This window comes from Acipenser ruthenus, chromosome 4 (genome assembly GCF_902713425.1).
Source record: "Acipenser ruthenus chromosome 4, fAciRut3.2 maternal haplotype, whole genome shotgun sequence".
NCBI classification, from domain to species: domain Eukaryota; kingdom Metazoa; phylum Chordata; class Actinopteri; order Acipenseriformes; family Acipenseridae; genus Acipenser; species Acipenser ruthenus.
The window spans coordinates 15,177,557-15,197,618 of record NC_081192.1 but is presented as its reverse complement, the minus strand read 5'-3'; the positions used below and the strand labels follow the sequence as shown (position 1 = coordinate 15,197,618).

Genomic DNA, 20,062 nt, shown 5'->3' with positions numbered 1-20,062 from the left:
GCACATACTTTAACTACAACCCTATAGCCCAGGCTTTTGTCAGAACAGCTGTTGAGAGGGTTCTGAATCTGAAATAGAGTAAAGGACTTTGAGGCATGCTGCATGCTTCCCACTGCACTTTCCAACAAACCATCCTTCATGCCTCTACACTTTCATCTCTTTCTCAATCCCCCCAACAAGAAGAACTGCAAGAGCAATAAATCGAATCTCAACCATAAACACAAATGGCTGGCTTTGTCAGAGAAAGAAAAATAAAACAAAAAAACCTCAAGAAAATTGGTTGCATGAAATTATAGGTATCAGCATCTCAAGTGATTTCGGCATGTCTGCCTCATGTGCTGTACCTTGTACTTCCACCTCAAAAGGGTTTGTTTCTTATTCTAGCTGCAGTTTCACGTAGCCCTACGTTTAAAATGTCAAAAACTTTGTAACTTCTTTTTTCTCAAACAGCAAAATCTCTTAAAGTGGTGTCAAATCAGACTATATATCAACACTGGAAAACGTTGACACCAGAATTAAAAAATCCTATGAAACTCTGCAGCACCGATCTCCTGAGTGACAGCATCATTAAATAAGATGAAACCAACTGGAATGCAGACTGATCCACTCTTCACGCACCAGGAATCCTCGGAGTCGTACACTCTGCAATCAGTTCCTTCCTCTTTGGGATTAATATGTTGTATTTGTCAAAAACACTGAAGAGTTAATGCAACTAAATGAAGACCATCACGTTTCGTTCAAATGGGCTAAAAAGCTACCAATATACACTTTTCATTCTTCACCAATTTGAAATAATTTGTTTACAACATAAAGTGTATTTATCACTAGTGACAGTCAGATTAAGCATCCTCAGCATTGCAGGCTGTACCACACAGAATACATGGAAATCAACTCAACTTGAGAGGTCAGCGAGCATGATTATAATCGTACAATATAGTTTCATCTACTTACAGATGAGATTAATAGCTGATGTAATGCAACAAACAAGTTAACTTTTTTTTTTTAAAACTATAAACTGCAGTGTATTGCCAGTGGTTCCTACTGCTCTGAAAAAGGGCAAGGAGTGTGGTCACTTGAAGTTTAATCGGCAAACAAACGTTACATATAATACTCCCTTTGGATGCTGGTTGATAGGATCAGCAGCAGGATAACATACTTTGCCATTCCACTGCTCATCTTAATAGAGATGTACAACAAATGCAATTACTGGAGAAACACCACGTGAATGTGTGAAACACACAACCAAATACAAAGTACTTAATCAGATATCATCTCAGTGGAAATCTCGAGGCATTACATCATGTTGAGCTCAAAACAGATGAACACTGGCTCTGGGGAATTTGCCACTGGAAGTCAAACAGAGTTTATTTGGTGTAGGTACCATAGATACCCAAAGACTTACCCTTTTCATTCATATTTTCACTATGTCGTTGCTAGGGTAGGACACATTTTTCAATAACCCCCTAAATTCATGGATTCTGTATAATATCATAGGATGTAAATGGGGTTGGCAAGCATTGACATGTTATCCCACACTGTGGCAACCTATTGCTGACCTTTATATTACATTCCCCTGCAGGGATAAAAATGCAACAAAACCTCCCCAGTAATTTAGTTGAAGACATTCTGAAAGCAAAGACTGCAGGCTTTATTTCTTTGCAACTGGCATATTGGTGGGGTGCAATCTTCATTAACTTTAGTGCCCATGACAGAGCCCTCAGTATTTTAAATGATCTCCCAATGCCCAAAGATATTATAAATAAAGGTCAAAGCAGTGTGTAATGTACAAAGCATTTGGTCAGAAGCACACACAGAAGCTCATCTGAAATGCGGTTAGCTACAATAAATGGAGAACTGTGCTTTTTCTTCTGAAATAAAACCTTGTGTAAATGTACACATACAATCTAATTTACTACAAATATAGTTTACAGAGATGGAAAGACCCATTCCAAGTTTTGTTGGGATTAGCCCCAGTGTAATCAACAAGCTCAGGTGTGTCTTATTAAACATAGTAAAACCAGGAATGGATCAAACTTGTATGCAATGGGAGTCTTATTTCCATCCCTGGTTTGTTACATACACATGTAATGGAGAAGGATTTGACAGTGTTGTTTCAAAATAATTTTCACTAGATCTATTCGGTGTCCATATTTTCACATGTTTTGGTTGAAAAATGCTTTATAGAGATTTGAATAGAACAATGCAAAGTTGCAATTTTTACTGGGGCACACCAGGGGGCATTCATATACCATGGCAGCGATAACAGGCGTTTTAGTTGCTAAATGCAAGGGTCTACGTTTTTAAAACTCACGTAAAGGATACATTTAACAGGTTGGTATTGGTAATATTAAGTGTGGAAAAATACTGAGTGGTATTTTCTGAAATTGTTTTAAGCTAGTCCCTCAAAGTCATCTGGCATTTTTATTAACCTTGGTTTGGCCTTGATCTGTACTTCGGGACTGCGAGGAAAGAGGTCAGTGAGTGAAGCCTTTGGAAACCCTCTACACAGCATAGCCCTCCCCTCTACAAAAGAGTCAGTTTATACACCACCAGTTTACCCATGGTTTGTTCTAATAGATTAATTCAAATTGTTTTATAAAGAAAAGCATGCAAGAAGGGTTTAGGACAATGGCATTACAACTGATTGATTATTAATGATGGACTATTCCTCCACCACACAGTCTAATAGCAATAATAGGAAACCACTACTTTTTAGTAAGCTTTTCAACACTGCACTCTAGATTACATTCACAGACTCTCTGTGCAAGATACTGACTGTTTTTCATTTTCTGAAATATACATTTGAGTATTGAGGGGTAAAATGTCTGTATAGCTCCCTTATCAGTTTGGAATCTGACAGACACAAAATTGTGAAATATTGATGACAGAGATTTAGTGAAAGATTAACATATTTAAAAGTCCAGCACATGCACAATGTACTGTCAAACTTGACAATCCTCAATTAACAAAACTCTTACTTTACTGAATAAGGAGCACCAGTTACTTAGAATTGATGGCAGAAGGAAAAGTGACTTGATCCCTATGTATATATCCAGTTGGTGCTCCTATCTCACAAAACTGAATTGACATCATTAGGACAAATGTAAATCAATATAGAAAATCTGTTTAATCAATAACCTGGTACGCTGCCTATCAACGTAACTGTACCAGGAAAGCATACTGTCAATTAAATTGCGAAGCGCTGATGAAGACAGATGTGATTACTGTTTCACAGACTCCCAAAGTCCCCGAATTACATTTTTAGCAAAGCTGCAATATTTACTTTGAAACTAGACTTCATAATTAAATATACATTTCAATTTTCATGTTTCAGAAGGCCAGTGAATGTTACAATATGCCATCTGAAGTTTAATGAAAGCTTGAGAGAAAAAATGGGAAATTCAATACGCCAAACAATTCCTGCACACTATAAAAATACAATGCATACTATCCGTAGGCTGCGGACAAAAAAAAAAAAACATGGTAGAAAAAGAAATATCACAAACATTCATTCACCAAGAAAACAGTGGGGAAGGAAATAATAAAAAAAACTGTACGCTCTTACAACTGGATATACATTTGTAACGGGTCGACTGCTTGCCTGAGGGAGGTTGAAGGGGGGCTTAAGCAGATTTATTATTATTCATGGCACTTTTCAGGGATCAAGAAATCAGGTTACACAGTCTTCTATAGCAGTACAAGGATATGTATTGCTTCATATTCCCTACAGACTGCTCCACTACTGGCAGCTTTTTCCAAGTATAGTGTCAGCTGCAATGGGCTGCACCATATGCAGCGCAAGCTCAGTGTTAAGAAGGAAAAGAGAAAAAAAAAAAAAACAGGGAAATATATAAGTGGAAACATGAGAGACCACTTTATTTGGCTGTGCTAAAAATAGCTCAGCGAATGGCAAGAGCCGTGCCGGGGCTTACTGCAGGACGTGCAATCAATAGGCAGAGAGCGGGATGGAGGCTCCCCCCTGGTCTTGGATCGACAATTGACAGCTGGGAGACTATTTTTTGCTATGGTTGACTAAATATGGTCAGGGAGGAGAGAGACACTGGAGAGGCTGCTGTGCCTGTGAGGGCATGTTTCAAATGCTTAGCTGCCTATAAAGCTCTAACAGTTTTGCTTGTGCCCTCTGAGTGTGAAATGCCAGCCAGCCTCTCTCTCTCTCTCTCTTATTCTCTCTTTCTGCAGCACATGTGGGATCCCCCCTGTTGACCTCCTCCCCCCACCAGGAGACATGACCCCTGCAGACTGGGAAGGAACTCCCTCCTCCAGATGGTTGATACTGCCAAAAGAGGGTTTTATTCTTGTTTTATTTTTTCTGCTTTTTCTTTTTTACAAAACCAAAAAAAAGAACCAAAACCAACAAACTAACTAAATAAAAAGGCACAAGATGTTGCAGTGATTCCAAAAAAAGGAGAAAAACAAACAGAAGATGTATTTCTTCCTTTTGTGGCTCAACTTTTCATTCTGAGCTATGCAATGGAACTTTCTCTATCAAACTGTTATAATGGCAAAAAAACAAACAAAAAAAAAACCATAAAACACTATCTACAGCTCGTGCTAAGCAACCTAAACAAACAGCACAGCACACATTCCTGCTACTGTGCAAAACTGCTTCCAGGGCATCCATATGAAGGTGCTCACATAGCGCACAACAGCAGGTGCAGGTAAAAGGAGGACAAAAAAAAAAAACCCATTCATTCATTAACACTGACAATTGGAAAAAGAAAGCATCATGTACATAGTTTTATTTTTTTCTTGCAGCATGCTCTAGTATGAAACGTGCATTTCTTTTTCTTTTTTTCGTCCTCCTAAAAGGTAAGGCATAACTGCTTCCCCCCCCCCCAGCAACCCACCCCCCTCCCCCCTCCCCCCTCCCCTGCTCAGAGAAGCTGATTCAGCGAGTAGAGAGTGCACTCTGGATGTGATGGCTGCTGCAGATGTATCGCTCTGTAAGTCATTAGCTCCGTTCTATCTGCAAAGGCTACATGATACTAACTGGACAGGTAATATACTCGCTAATGCTTAGAAGTGCCTGCGATTGTCTTGACTTCTTTTGGGAAGCCGTCTTGATGAACTGCATGACTTGCTTGTACGTAAATGTGTCAGAGGAATTTACACCCTTTTGTAATAGAGGATACCTTTTTCAAGAAAGTTGGTAGCGCTTAAAAAAAAAAAAAAATTTGTTGCAACCCTAAAGGCTGACCCGGAATGTACTGCTGCAATGAATTCTTTAGCTCGTTAGCTGTTGCTGTTAACTTGCTGTCTAATGGTAGGCTCATTAACTTCTTGAATCATGGAATCTGTTTATTGCCTCTGTTAGAATTATGAGCAAGTATGCTCCATGTACTGTATGGCTGCTTCCATGTTGAAATATGATTGTTTAGCCATTTGGCTACACCATTATGCCTGGCTCTATTTTTTGTTAAAGTTGCGTTCTTATTGAAAGTTCAGTGATAAAGGCTAAATCACTTTTTAATTCCAGCTAGGCTCCTGTTGAGATAAGATCTTGACGCTGATGTTAAGAATTCTGACAGAACTGTGAGGTAGAAAAAAAAAAAATGTGCTTGCTTTTTTGTTGTTTTGGGGGTGGGAGGGGAGTACTGTTTAGCTGAATGGTTGTTTCTAGATTCAAGTCAGTCATAACCAAAAATGCTCATGATAGTAACCCAGTATTTCCTCCAAAGTCTGCATGCTGTAATCGTAATGCTGCATTGCTGTTTCTCCTGGTGCTGCTGTGTAATTCTCCAGCTATCCTCTGATTTGTTCTTGATCAGCTGCACTAGCTTTTTATCATGAGCTGCAGGAATTTTGCTCTCACTGCTCTCCCCCTTTCTATCGGCAGACTGTGAAATTTCCTAAACGGGATGTCATACTTCTGACTAAAGCACCCCCCCTTCCCGGAAACATTTTCCACTGTTTTATTTCTCTTTTTCACACCCGTTGCAAAACAATGACCAATGAACTATCAACCTTTTTCTTCCATCGCTTTTTTATTTTACCTTCGAAGAACCCGGACTCTCAAATCATGTTATCTTTGCAGCTGCTTACAATAGAACTTTTTTACTGCTCTGTTTCCTCAACGACTGCAAGTTGCTTCAAAGCCTCTGGGGCAGTATTTACTTGTGAAATGTGAGGAGAGGGTAAAAATTAATTAGCAACCTGCTGAACAATTCACATTTCTATGCAAATAGATATTGATCTGTTGAGCCTGGAATAGACCGGTGACCTCGGAATAAACAGAAGCAGGTGAGTGGCTGAAAAAAAAAAGGTAGAACCCCATTCCAGAAGTGCTGAACGAGCATTAGCTCTTGCATGTGACCTCTGGCCTGCCCATAACCGAAATCCTGCTCACAATAGCATCCTGATCCAGTAGGATCACCCCCTTTTCAAACATCAGCACCGTTTTAACAGATCGTCGGGAGGTGGTTAAAACCACGGCCCGTGCACCGGGAGGCAGATGCAGAGGAAGGAGAGGGGGAGGGATAAAAAAAAAAAAAAAAAGGGATGTGTGTTGACAAAGCCATTTGAAGAACTCCCCAATTCCCAGAACACTGCAATCAAGTTTATAATGGACAATACTAAGGGAGAGGGCAAGCAAGCAAGCAAGCAAGCTACCGTTCAGGCAGTTCTAAAGAAAAGAAAGAAAAAAAAAACCTGCAAGGACGTTCTAACCCTGCTCAACAAATCCTTGGATCTTTTTTTTTCAGCTCTCTGGAGGACAGATGGTGTCATCGGCAGACTGTACGGTATGGATTTGTAAAAGATTTCATGCATATGAGAGGCAAGGAATGTTTAGTTCAGGTGGGTGGAAAAACCCCTTGAGAACATGCTTTTATTTATTTTCCTCAGGTAACATTGAAAGTCACCTTATATTAATATAATCAATATATTACTGTACTCGTGGTTTAATGCCAGGTCATGCTGCGTAGACTTACAAAGCAAATTATTATGATTATTGTTATTATTTTATTTTGTACTATAACCATCACATAAAGCTTAAGTGTAATCGATGGGAGAGTGTGAAGTATTTTCACAGACACAGATGCCAGCATTCTGCCTGCCCAGAGCACATACTTCTTTATGTACCCATATGAATATACATAAGTTATGGAATGTAAAGAAGTATGTATTTTTGGTTGGGCACCGAGCGACAAAAGAATTATGGACCTCTGAACTGCAATTTATCTTTGCCTTTGAACTTTAGGAGGCAGTTAGATAGGCATGTGATGGGTTAGAGCAAGATCATTCATTTAATTGCAGTGCTGCGACAAACAGTAAGTAACTGTCATGATTCTGTTTTCTTCTGCTTTATTTTAATAAGTTATTCAGTTCTGGAGGTACTTTGAGGCCCTGCAGAGGTGTACAAGTTTTGATGAACTGACTGCACCAGTAAAAACTCTAATGGGTGCTGCCAGTTCTATTCTGAATATGCTGACAGACTTGAGTTAAAAACGAGTCCTACTCTTTCTTCTAAAGCAGAAGTTACTCTTCCCCAAGTGTGTCAGTGATACTGCGCAAAGCTATGGAAATATATAAAAGACTTTAAAATTAAATATTTATATATTTCACACACTGTACTTTGTAGAACACCAATTTGTGGAAAACCATAAAATTGACCAAATGTAATTGAACAGCTCTTTTTTGCATAAATAGAAGCATGACAAGTAATCCGTCAAATCAAAGTCGAATAATATTTTGGACTTAAAAACAATTAATTTTCAACCAAATCCTAAGAATGTTATTTCAGGATTCTACACCACCTCCCCCTCCCCTTTGTTTTTTGCTACGCCTGCTCCTCTCCCCTCAACCCCATTGTTAATGTTTGCTATGCTTGCCAAATGCTTTGCTGAAGTGGAGTGCACAGTCAGATTAGTGCATGGAAAAGTGACAATGCAGAGATTTCTGGATTGTGTCTGCCAGTCAGCTGATTTCTATTGTCGACAGCTTCATAAAATAAAAGGACGCAATGATGGATTGCTGCACCCATCTACTGCTTTTTTACTCCAGCACTTTGTATAAAAAAGAGCAATTAACTAAACTGAACAATGAAGGTAAATCCCAAAACTGCCACTGTATATGACCTTGCGCAAATGACTCCTCTCCCCCCCCCCCCTTGCCTCAGTCAGTCCACGCCCCAGCTGTCAAACTTGGTAGCACTAGGGGCCCCACTGACATGATGCCTCTCACTTTGGCTACCCTTGACACCAATTTTCAAATAGGTTACAGTCCTGTAACTGAATTGCACCTTCTCCTGTCTGTCTTTGTAGAAAAAAAGACTTTAAAATCACAAAAGTATACATTCTTTTCAAAATGAAACATGTCAATTAAGTTACCACATCATAAAGACAATAGAAAAAAAAAAAAAAAAAAAAAGCAGCTTGAAATAGTTCACACAGTGGATCTGCTTTGTACAGCTTGACCACACATTGTTAACCTGCATGGTTTTATTCAGCTTGTTCTGAGCTATAGGCAAGTCAGCTAAAATAAAAATAAGCTTAGTCAATGCATGCCGTGCTGCACAGCCTTTGAGCATGGAAAGCGATAATACTGAAGGATATTTGAAAAGTCGAGAAAAAAAAAAAAAAGGAATTCATACCATTACACACTTAAGCTGACAGGGCTGAATATGCTTTGGAAAGGAATGACAGTGCACATTTTTATAGCTAAAGGAGCTATCATTGGACAGGGACAACTGGCCATCACTACATGATTGCTTTACATTAAACTATCACTGATAACAGGCATGGCCTCTCAGGCTCTCAAATGTCATATCCATCACTGACATCAGCTGCTCCTCTATTTTTTGTCCCTTTTTTTACATTACTCACAACACATTGAAGCCTGGGCATGTGCTGACACCGATGTAACTCAGACATTTCCAAGCGGCTGACTGACACAGAGAACAGATGCTGACATTATCAAATGCTGTACTGCTTTTTTTCCATTGCCTTTTCTTGCCCCGATATGGCCAATGTATGAAACAGGGGAGCTATCCAAAAGCACACTTGAGCAGCTGGAAGTGTACTAGACCACCAGCACAGGGGGGTGGGGGATGGAATGGGGGCATATAAATAGAGTTGGTTTTATAGCCGCTTCGTTGGTAAAGTCCAAATTGAGCTGCACCTGCTTCTGCTGCCTTTGCCCTGGTCCAGGCAGTGTAAAGAACAGCCTTCCGTATACTGTACCTCATCAGAAAACAGGTGAACAGTTAGCTTGTTCTTGGTTAAACTACAAATAGCAATTAGACAAATAGTGCTTGACCTTGGCTGTTAACCCCACCGCCCCCACCCCCTCCCCGTTTAACATACGAGAGGCAAATGAAAGAAAGCATTTCCTAAATTATCATTTATTCCCATGATTTTTTCTTAAAACGGGTAGATCATGCTTTCAAGGCCTCTCAGTTTGAAACTTGTACTAAAAAGCTGCCTTTTGCACAAACTTTTAAATAGGCTACGAATGCATTTTAATTAATCTTCTAGGCAGTAGGCTTTCAGAAGATAGGGGGACCTAATTCCTGTTTTAATAACCAATGCTGCCATAATTAAGGACTAATTTGGCTATAGGTCAAAATAATGAACTAATTAATCCAAGCACTCTTACAGAATGAACCTCCCCACCCAAGGCATCAATCACACAAAACCTGTAGTCAGGAAATTGTTACTAATAAGCAATGTGACTGTGACCTAGAATAAGCACACAAGTGTGTGTGGAACTATCCATCAGGATCAAGAAATTGCTACATTACCAGAAGACATTCTGCTGAAGTGTGATTTGCACATTACTGTTTACATGACTCTTTCTACCAAAAACTTCGAAAGACAATGAAAAAAGGAGCCTACTTCTGTAGATCTGTTTCTGAAGCACCAAAATGCACTTTAAGAAGTTGGTATTGTTGAAATGATACTTTTCCAGTGTTCTCTCGGCATCACTACGTGCCATACCCACGACAGACAAAGAACACTTGCCACTTATAGTATCAACATGTGCTTTTTTGCTTCCTTTATAACACCGGGGTTCAAATCTACCTTCCAATGCTTTGCTAAAGCTGGTAAAATGGAACCAAATCACCTCTTCAATGGATTTGGTCCCCTTCAACCAGCTGTAGCTATGCATTGATCACTACAGGACAGTTTTCTTCCAAAAGGTGGGGGCATTTATCTTAAGTTATTGCTAAAATTTGCCTTTGGTTCTCCCTACAGGTACAAAACACAGCTCAGTCTCTGTAACTGTGCGTTTTTAGCTGACCTTCCCCTTATTACTACTGTCAATTTCCTTCTGCAATCTGTTTTGTCTCTGTGAAGACGTATGTTTTTTTTTCAGCTTGCAGATAGCTTTGCATCAATACACCATTGATTGGTGTTGGTTAATAATGCATTGTTCTATGTTCAGTATTATATGACTGCACTAAAAATAAAAATACTTGAATGAAACCTATTGTAATATTTAACATACTTTATATTTGATTTTTATGTCCTGATATTTAAGGACAGTTACAAATGAAGGCAAGCTTTTTTGGTTTTGTTACATCGTACACAAGGGACATTTAAAAACAAGGTTTTGAATAACTGGGAACTAAAATCATAAAATTATTTTGTCAGGAGGTAATAATTGGCATGTTTTTTTATTTCTTTTTTAAATACATGAGGTATCAGGGAAACAGTTAGCATGTGGAATTGAAGTATGTCCTCAAAGTAAATAATAGAATAGGATAGATCTAAAAAAGGTGTTTACTGCACACGCAAGCAGCGACAATATTCACTCCACATGGATTCACATGTTCAACTTTCTTTCAATGCCACAACAAACGGATGGAAACCAGATGTAGTTTTACACGGTACTTGGTACACAAATCACTGCTTGCTTCCATTAACCTGCACATAAGATGATCGCTGACAGCAATGCGTTACATTTCTTAACTGGTGCCCCAGAACATTAAATGGCTGGCCAAAGGGGAAGGTGTAACAAACAAAGTAGAGGAAACTTAGCAGTGACATCAGTGCCTGTGCTGTGCGCCATCAAATAAAAAGCCAATGTGTGAACTATAGTACAATGTTCATGCACAAACCATGTTCATAAGAACAGAGATCTATATCATTTGTATATGGTGCACTTGTCCTTTAAATAATAAATCACTTTTTTTTCTGAAAGATAGCAGACTGCAGCTCCTTTTCATGTCAAAAAATAAACAAACATCAAGCATGTTTAAGTGCAACAGGGAAAATGAAACAAAGCCATTTCCAGAGGATAAGTCTGGATGGCAGTCATCTATTGCTTCATGCCACATTCCACTGTAGAAAGATGTTTAAAACAAACAGAACCATTCCAAATATTTACCCATGCCTGCAGCAATTCCACTGATCTTGTTTTGTTAAGTTAATTGCTACGCAAATGTAAAGCAAGTAGAATAAACCAAGGCACCAAATACATTTTTTATTTTTATTCATAAATCAGAATTACAATATATAATAGCCATAGAGTAACCCATTAATATAATTGAAATTTGAATTATTGTAATAGAAATAATGTGGGAGGGTTTCCTCCAGTAAGCTGTATTTAATTAACATACAGGTTATTAAACTTGCCAATGTAAAAAAGCAGGAAAAGCTGCTACTTTAGTGCAGCTTGCTTAGAGTGATAACGAGTTACGGACAATTAGCCATAATGTTCACAGTCCACTTTCCTTGCTTTACCTATTGCTCTTAGCAAAAACTACTGCAACATCTCCCAAGTCAAACTGCTGGTAACTCTGAACCAGGAACAAAAATCGTACACACCCACTAAAGTACATTTAAAAAAAAAAAAGTCAAACTTTGCTGAAAACATGCTAGACCTCAGTAATAATGCCAACACATTCTGGGTTTTCATTTGATTTTGTATTCTCCGCTGGAAAACAGATCACCTGTCACACAGAAGCTCAGCTTCTTAATTACTGGCCTGTGAGACTTTCCATCCTTCCCACTGCCAAAAAAACAACATTTTAATCAATTTCTTACGAATGACCATAAAACACATTCAATCTGCACCACCATACTAAAGACACATGTAATACTGTATTGCAACGTCTTTACAACATCAGCTTAGAATGCCCAAAACTTAACATTTAGCATTAATTAAAAATAAAGAAATAAAATAATTCTAAAACGAAATCAGCAAATATCATTGGAGTACTTTTAGTGAGGTGAAATGAAATTAATGGTTAGAGAAATTCACGAGCCAGCTGTGAACGGGATGGAGATAGAGATATATAGATTATATTATATAGATATACACACACACACACACACACACACACACACACAACATGTCGACCTGTTCCTATCCAGTTTTAAATAACTTTAGCATAACAGAGGCAGAAGTGTTAAAAGGACTAGGAGCTCTTAAAATAAACAAATCCCCTGGGCCAGATGAGATCATCCCAATAGTACTCAAAGAAATGACTGCAACAGTCTCTTGACACAGGGGTTGTACCATCAGACTGGAGAATTGCAAACATAATACCGATCCACAAAAAGGGAGACGAAACCGAACCAGGTAACTACAGACCTGATTGATTTTTTTGAGGATGCAACATAGACAATGGATAATTGCAAAGCATATGACATGGTTTATTTAGATTTCCAGAAAGCTTTTGACAAAGTCCCGCATAAAAGATTAATTCTCAAACTGAACACAATAGGGATTCAAGGAAATGCGTGCACTTGGATTATGGAGTGGTTATTATGTAGAAAACAGGAAGTACTGATTAGAGGAGAAACCTCAAAATGGAGCGAGGTAACCAGTGGTGTACCACAGGGGTCAGTATTAGGTCCTCTGCTATTCCTAACCTACATTAATGACTTAGACTCTGGTATAGTAAACAAACTTGTTAAAATCTGCAGAAGATACAAAAATAGGAGGAGTGGCAAACACCATTGCAGCAGCAAAGGTCATTCAAAATGATCTAGACAGCATTCAGAACTGGGCAGACACATGGTAAATGACATTTAATAGAGAAGAATGTAAGGTACTGCACGCAGGCAATAAAAATGTGCATCATAAATACCACATGGGAGATACTGAAATTGAAGTAGGAATCTATGAAAAAGACCTAGGACTTTATGTTGACTCAGAAATGTCTTCATCTAGATAATGTGGGGAAGCTAGAAAAAAGGCCAACAAAATGCTTGGATATATAGTGAAAAGTGTTGAATTTAAATCAAGGGAAGTAATGTTAAAACTTTACAATGCATTAGTAAGACCTCATCTAGAATACTGTGTTCAGTTCTGGTCATCTCGCAACAAAAAGGATACTACTGCTCTTGAAAGAGTGCAAAGAAGAGCGACCAGAATTATTCCGGGTTTAAAAGGCATGTCATATGCAGACAGGCTTAAAGAATTGAATCTATTCAGTCTTGAACAAAGAAGACTATGTGGCAATCTGATTCGAGCATTCAAAATTCTAAAAGGTACTGACAATGTCGACCCAAGGGACTTTTTCGACCTGAACAAAGAAACAAGGAATTGTGAATTGTGAGGATCTGGAACCAACTCCCCAGTAATGTTGTTGAGGCTGACACCCTGGGATCCTTCAAGAAGCTGCTTGATGAGATTCTGGGATCAATAAGCTAGTAACAACCAAAACGAGCAAGATGGGCTGAATGTTTACAAACGAGAGGAGGACATTCTTGTGTTCTTATATAATACATTGCTGCACAAGGCAAATCTACACATCAACTGGGAAAATAGTTTTTTTATGAGAAAGCTAAATATTGATCCCTGTGCTTTTACAGTTTGTATTATAGGAATTTAGCCCAGCTCTGGAAGTGTTGCCTGGAGCTGCTAATATTACTTGGAAGCCAGACCAGCTGTACCCTTCTGAGAAATGTAAACTACAATACCAATTTGCTATGTGTGACTTTAAAAAGTAACACGCCACATAACAGATCCGCACACCGAGGAAAGAAAGCTTACCAACACTAAATTCAATGAAAAACAACAGGCTGTATTTATTAATGGCAGACTATAACACAATGTGCATACTGTGCAAAAAGTGACATCATATTCCTCTATTTAAAAATGCATGTCTGCTGTCTACTGCACAGCAAGGGTGCTAACATTACACAGCCAGAATAAAAAGTAAATTCTAATAGCTAAACACATCACTGGACCACATGCTTGCCTACATATAAAACAACTAATTAATCCACACACAATTAGTCACTGCACAGGCTCCTCGTGTATGTATCATATGGAGAAAATCATTTGTTTACATAGTTTTCGCTATCAATAGCATTTTTGTTTTCGAAGGCTGCTTGACAGTAAAATGCAAGTTATAACCTCCTGCCATGAAAATACTGTGGGAATAAAACAAAAAAAGTGCACTTTGGATCATCAATGTAAAAAACGCAGCTATTTCAAGATTATTTTAAGTCTGAACACAAACAACCTGAATAGAGTCTGTAGTCCCTCTACGTGTTTGTATTGTTAGTATAATGTAAACAGTCTGTAGAAAGTCAAATTACAGAATTATTTTATTTTTTACAAACTGAACACAGTATATTTTATTTATACCACGGATGGCGCCAACCCAGTGCAATCTGAATATTGCAGGTTTAATACAATTCATCAACAAACTACTTGTGCAAGGTTGTCCGGGGTATATATAAGACACCTAAAAAACTCTGTCAATGGAATTAAATAAAAGGACATTATGTTGGCTAAACTTTGCCAGTGCTAACAGAGCTCCCCTTCTTTAGCATGCATTGGATAGATCAGTGTGCTTATGTCCTTAGATGTCAGGACAAGGAGGCACCACACAATTAGATGCATGAAATGCTGGTAAATAATTTCCATACAATGATATTTTAATGAGATTTTATATATATATATATATCTCTTTAGAACATGGCAAAAAACAAGCTGAAGAGAGACAAATTACAATAATGAATGTCATGTCCAAAGGCTGATTTTTTGTTTCATGAACATGAAATTTGGATTAAACCAAAGCGCAGGAAAGAGATGTGAAAATTGCCGCACATTTACCCCAGATGACCCAAACTGAAGAAATCTCAACACCCGTAATAATAATAATGTCTAATAAAACTTTTTTGTATTAAAGTCCTAAGTGGACATCTAGTTCAAGGACACTGGCCACCATTTCTCAATAAGAGTACCAAAAAAGTTCTAAAAGGTATAATAAATCATTACTCACCTGTACTCATCCAAATAAAAGGACACATGTGCGACTTTCTGCCGTGCAACTCAGTTTGGAATTAAACTGTGCTGTACGAGCACTGCCCCCCTCCCCTTCTTTTCCCTTTCCCAGGATGATACTGTGTGGGGTTTGTTTCCATGAAGCACCCGAGCAGAAAGAGAAGACAATGGAAAGGTTCAGGCTTCCTACCTGGGGTTCCCTCGTAGCGCAGCATGATGAAGCGCATTGAATCCATTGTTGTTTGTGATGGTGACGTCAGCCCCGGCCTCCAAAAGCACAGACAGCATATCATCCCGCTTCTTACTGATCGCGTCATGAAGAGGGGTGTCTCCTTCAGAGTCCTGCACATCATTAATACATGCTTCGAGTTTAGTGCCAAGCATTGGATTTACAAATAATGTTCAGTCAGATGTGTAACGCACCAATGCACGGTCTACATTGTGAAGTGTTCTACATTTTTCACAATCTCTGTGTACAGGGGTATGTTCAAAATGTACATTTAGTAGGTTTTGAAAAAGGATCATTAACGTATGCGAACTGGTTGTTTTAAATCATCCTATATTCTGTACAAACTTGAATTTACTTATTTATTACCAAGTCAAATTTATGTGGTAACCACATAACCGGCAACAGTATATAAAAAGAAAATACATGTTTAATACATCTACAACTACCAAAAATCACAACTGTGTGTCAAATACATCCATCAGTAATGTGCCTTGATCTGCACATTTAAATAAATCAATAAACCTACTATATGCAGGGTGTAGAATTATTGGGGGTTGCAAAAACAACTCGACAGCAAAAAATATGAGCATGCTCTCTCTATATAAAAAGTGCTGTTGCCCAACTGTAAACATGTTTTTCAATCAGTAATGTCAGCTTGATTCATACACTCGTACCTGTGCAACTACCCAGAAGGATCAAGTTGTTTCAGTAAGTGGATAATGATTGCAAGAGAAGTGATGAAATATGAAGCAAGAGAGACGTACTGGATGTTAAAGACAAGGGTATATAGGAGGATACTAAATGTAGTTGCATCAGCTATTAAAAAAAAATAATTAAAAAGCATGGGTACACGCTCCAAAAAAAAATTGCCAATTTATACGTGTAGTTTTCTTTTTCAACAAAATGTACTTAAGAGCGTAGTGTGCAGTGATATTTAAATCAGAAGACTATACTGATAAAATATAAAATGCACAGCAATTATTCTTCATGATTATCCCAAGCAATCTGTGTTAATAAGTAAAGTGGTTAGTGCAAAGGAAATCAAAGGCTGCCTGCCCTTTTCGTTACAGTTGACAGGCCGAAGCGACTTTGACCGAGCACTGGGGAGAGGAAAGGGTTAAAATAATAACAACAACAACAACGCTTTATATAAAACTGTGCGAGGCCACACATCTATTTTTTCAGGATTATAAAACAGAGTGGAACAGTTGGTCTTGCTTCAAAATAGAATTGAGGCAAGTTATAATGGTGGAAGGGGGGGGGGGTTGTCCACAGCAGGGAAAATTAGGAAGGAGGTGCCCTTTTAAAGCAAATCTTTGCAGCAAGCAACAGAGGGTGTGGAGGAGAAGAAAAAAAGTTGAAGCAGGATGACCAGCAATACAATATATTTTGGCCTTGCCTAAGCAGTAATGTACAGTGCCTTCCCAACCAGAGCAGCTTGGGTGGTATGAATGAAAACATATTCTAAATGAATTTTTCAGTTCAAATACTTATTCACCGCTATTAATCTGTGAAGGGGGTTCCAGATTTTATTAATGCAGTGCTATTTAATCTCCATTTGACGGCACATCATTTTTATTTCAAATGGGACATTTAAAAATGCAGAAGAAATGCGAAAGCAGCATGTATATAAGAAACCTTAAGCACTTATTAAAAAAGAGACGGGGGGGGTGGGGGGGCAGACATTAATATTTCACTGGAAATATCAAGAATACGCCATGTATAAAAACATGCATATTAAAGAGCATAAAGCATCTCTACAGAATCTACTGAACTTATGAGGGAGGTTTGCTAAATGCTACAGAAGATTTATAAACCTCTATAAATCCAGTGATGGTATGAAAGCATCATTATAATCTACAATTAAAAAAAAAAAAAAAAAAGGCTTAGGCAGTAATTTTTTATTTTTATTTTTTTTACCTGAAGACTGGGATGGCAGCCAAAGTCCAGCAAAGTCTTAACAACTTGCAGATGACCTTTATTTACTGCAATGTGTAAAGGAGTCTGTCTGCGCTTGTTTCGAGCATTCAGATCCGCACCTCCTCTGTGCAAAACCTCAATAACCGACCCTTCATCTCCAAAAGCTGCGTGGTGCACAGCCCTGTCTCCATCTTTGTCCTAAAATACACACATACCACTGTTTTAACTGTTGCCTTCTCTCTGCCTGCCAGAATATGTATGCAGCCTCTGTTTCTATATGCAGGAACAAAGGCACAGTATCCCCTTGAAAATACAAGACCTGAGTTCTTCAGCTAACTAAATAAAATACAGGGCACTGCTGAATGCAAAGGCTGCTGTAGTGTTGTCACCACATTTATAGAGTACAAGCACACTCCAAAATTACCAATAGATCTGGTTTTATAAAATAGCACACTGCTAATCATCCTAGGCGGTGCTTGACATATTTTATCTTTAATATAAACATAAATTATGGGTTCTATATGCACACATGTGTAATGAGCAATGTCTTCAACTTCAGCCAGTATTCAACCAAAAACATGCCAAATAAATAACTTATTTTTTTGTATTTGCTTTAGCCTGATCTTCTAAAGTTGAAGCTGATAAATTTCTACTAAATAGGAAATACATGTTCATAAACTGCACACCTGAAAATGTAAAAGTGACACACTTTAATAATTAAAAGTCACTCAAAATGTGGATTACACTGTGAGTTTAGAAGGTCACATTGGGAGATTTTAGTTAAGAAATTCCAATTACTATGTGTTCAAATCGAAGCCCTAGAGTTTAAGGCAACCTTTTTTTAAATATATACATAGATTTTATTATCGCAAAAGGCAACAGAAACACTACCAAATTTGAGTACAGTGAGCTAGCAATGGCAATACATTTATTGAAAATCTGAATAGGTTACCAACACTAAAACACATTTAAAAGTAGATACTGTGGCTTTATATTAAGCCAAATGTAATACATATAGTTTATTCTTCTACATAACAAGCTCTATGAAGCTAATAACAATATGATCTTTGTAACATACAGTTAAACCTTGAGATAACTTTGTTGGTCCATGGATAGTGATTCTCATTCTCCCAGCAGTGTTCTTTTTAATAAAGATGAATATAAAGCTTCAAAGCATAGCTGATATGATGCATATTAACAGGCTGTTTCTTTTCTGATGCCTTTCACGAAGAATATACCATGCATATAAAAACACTTCGTTCATGTTGGTTTTGTTTCTTTATAGTAAAACTGCATAGTTTTAAATCTGAACATAATCACTTTTAATTTAAATATTTAACTGTAACCCTTAATTTCCTTATGATGTAACATAAAACAAACAAAAAAAAACAGTAAATTAAGATAAGAATCTCCTGTTTCACAGCACATACAGTATATTCCAAACCCTAAAGGATAATGGTGAGCTAAGCTATGCTGAAGAGGGAATGAAACGTCCCAGTTAGCTTTTAAAACAGCTGAACATACCTCTGCTTCTAAGTCAACGCTGTGTTTGAGCAGTAATTTTAGCACGTCCACATGTCCATTTTGACTGGCTGCCTGCATAGCTGTGTGCCCAGCACACTGTCCGTTCACCTAGAACACATCATCAGTAACAAACAGGTTAGACATGAACTACATTTAAAGGAAGTGAAACATGAATATAAATGCCTCTCTAGGGAATTAATGGGGCATCACTTTGCCAGCATTTCTTGGTCTAGCCACCACCTGCTGCATGCAATTATTCTTCTGAAAAAGCACAGGGCACTAAGCCAGCTCAGAGTAATTGGCACAAGGAAAACAGGTCCAAATAAAAAATAAATAAAAAAAAGGGAGAACAAAAGGCAAGAAATCAACATTTCCTGCTAACGAGTCTTCAGGGAAAAATACCATGCTTGGAAAACAAAAAAGTTAGCAGTTTAATACTTATTGGAAGTTGACCAAGACAGAATAATAGATATAATAAATAATATAAACCATACTTTTTCCCCCCCATTGAACTTAAGTACCAAACATTCTTATTTTATTTCTGTGTACGTTTTAAAACTCTATACACTAAACAAGGATCAGCATGCCCATGCAACTCTATCCCTCATCAACAAGATACCAAATCAGTTCCAACCACCAGTTTTGCGAGACACCTGTCCATTATGAACTGGGACCAGCAGAACTGGCTTCACATACTATATAGGGCCTACTCAGAGCAACCAGAGAAATCACCTTCCCAGCATTGCCTGGAAATGAAACCAGCAGCCTAACGATGAAAGGCCCTGTGTCTTCAATTTAATTAGATACTTTAAGAGTGCTCTGATTTTTCAAATATCACTTCAGTTCGAAAAAAGTGGTGGTGCTTTAGCAGTAGGGCTGTGTTCAGGTTCAAAGGTTCGTTCGCTAACCAGGAATTCAAAGATAGTTCTGAACCTTCAAAGGTTCATCAGGCGGCATTCACGCACTGTCAGATGTTTTGTTTTTTTCTCTGTCAACAGAAACTGTTTGACAATGTGTGAATACTATCACACATTACATGTAACTGCAAAATTTGATCTTTTGATACGCATAATGCCTATTACAGTCAACCCTCTTTATACCGCCTGGTAAGGGCCATGGGGAAAAACGCGCAATAAGCGAGGGTGGCGTTGTAGTGAGGGTCAACAACAAAAACACACACAC

General features: G+C 38.1%; 1 protein-coding gene across 5 annotated transcripts in view; it reads right to left on the bottom strand.

The window, feature by feature from the left end:
• The window catches only part of LOC117400183 (E3 ubiquitin-protein ligase MIB1), a 105,242-nt gene that overhangs the window by 46,532 nt on the left and 38,648 nt on the right, over positions 1-20,062 (bottom strand). For 4 of the 5 annotated variants that reach the window (XM_033999689.3, XM_059022060.1, XM_033999688.3 and 1 more), the window contains 3 exons: positions 18,881-18,988; positions 17,357-17,554; positions 15,398-15,549 (listed from right to left, as the gene is read on the bottom strand). In XM_033999689.3, the coding sequence (XP_033855580.1) occupies positions 15,398-15,549; positions 17,357-17,554; positions 18,881-18,988 (458 nt within the window). The remainder of the gene's footprint in view (positions 1-15,397; positions 15,550-17,356; positions 17,555-18,880; positions 18,989-20,062) is intronic. The other variant, XM_059022062.1, reaches the window with a different exon arrangement.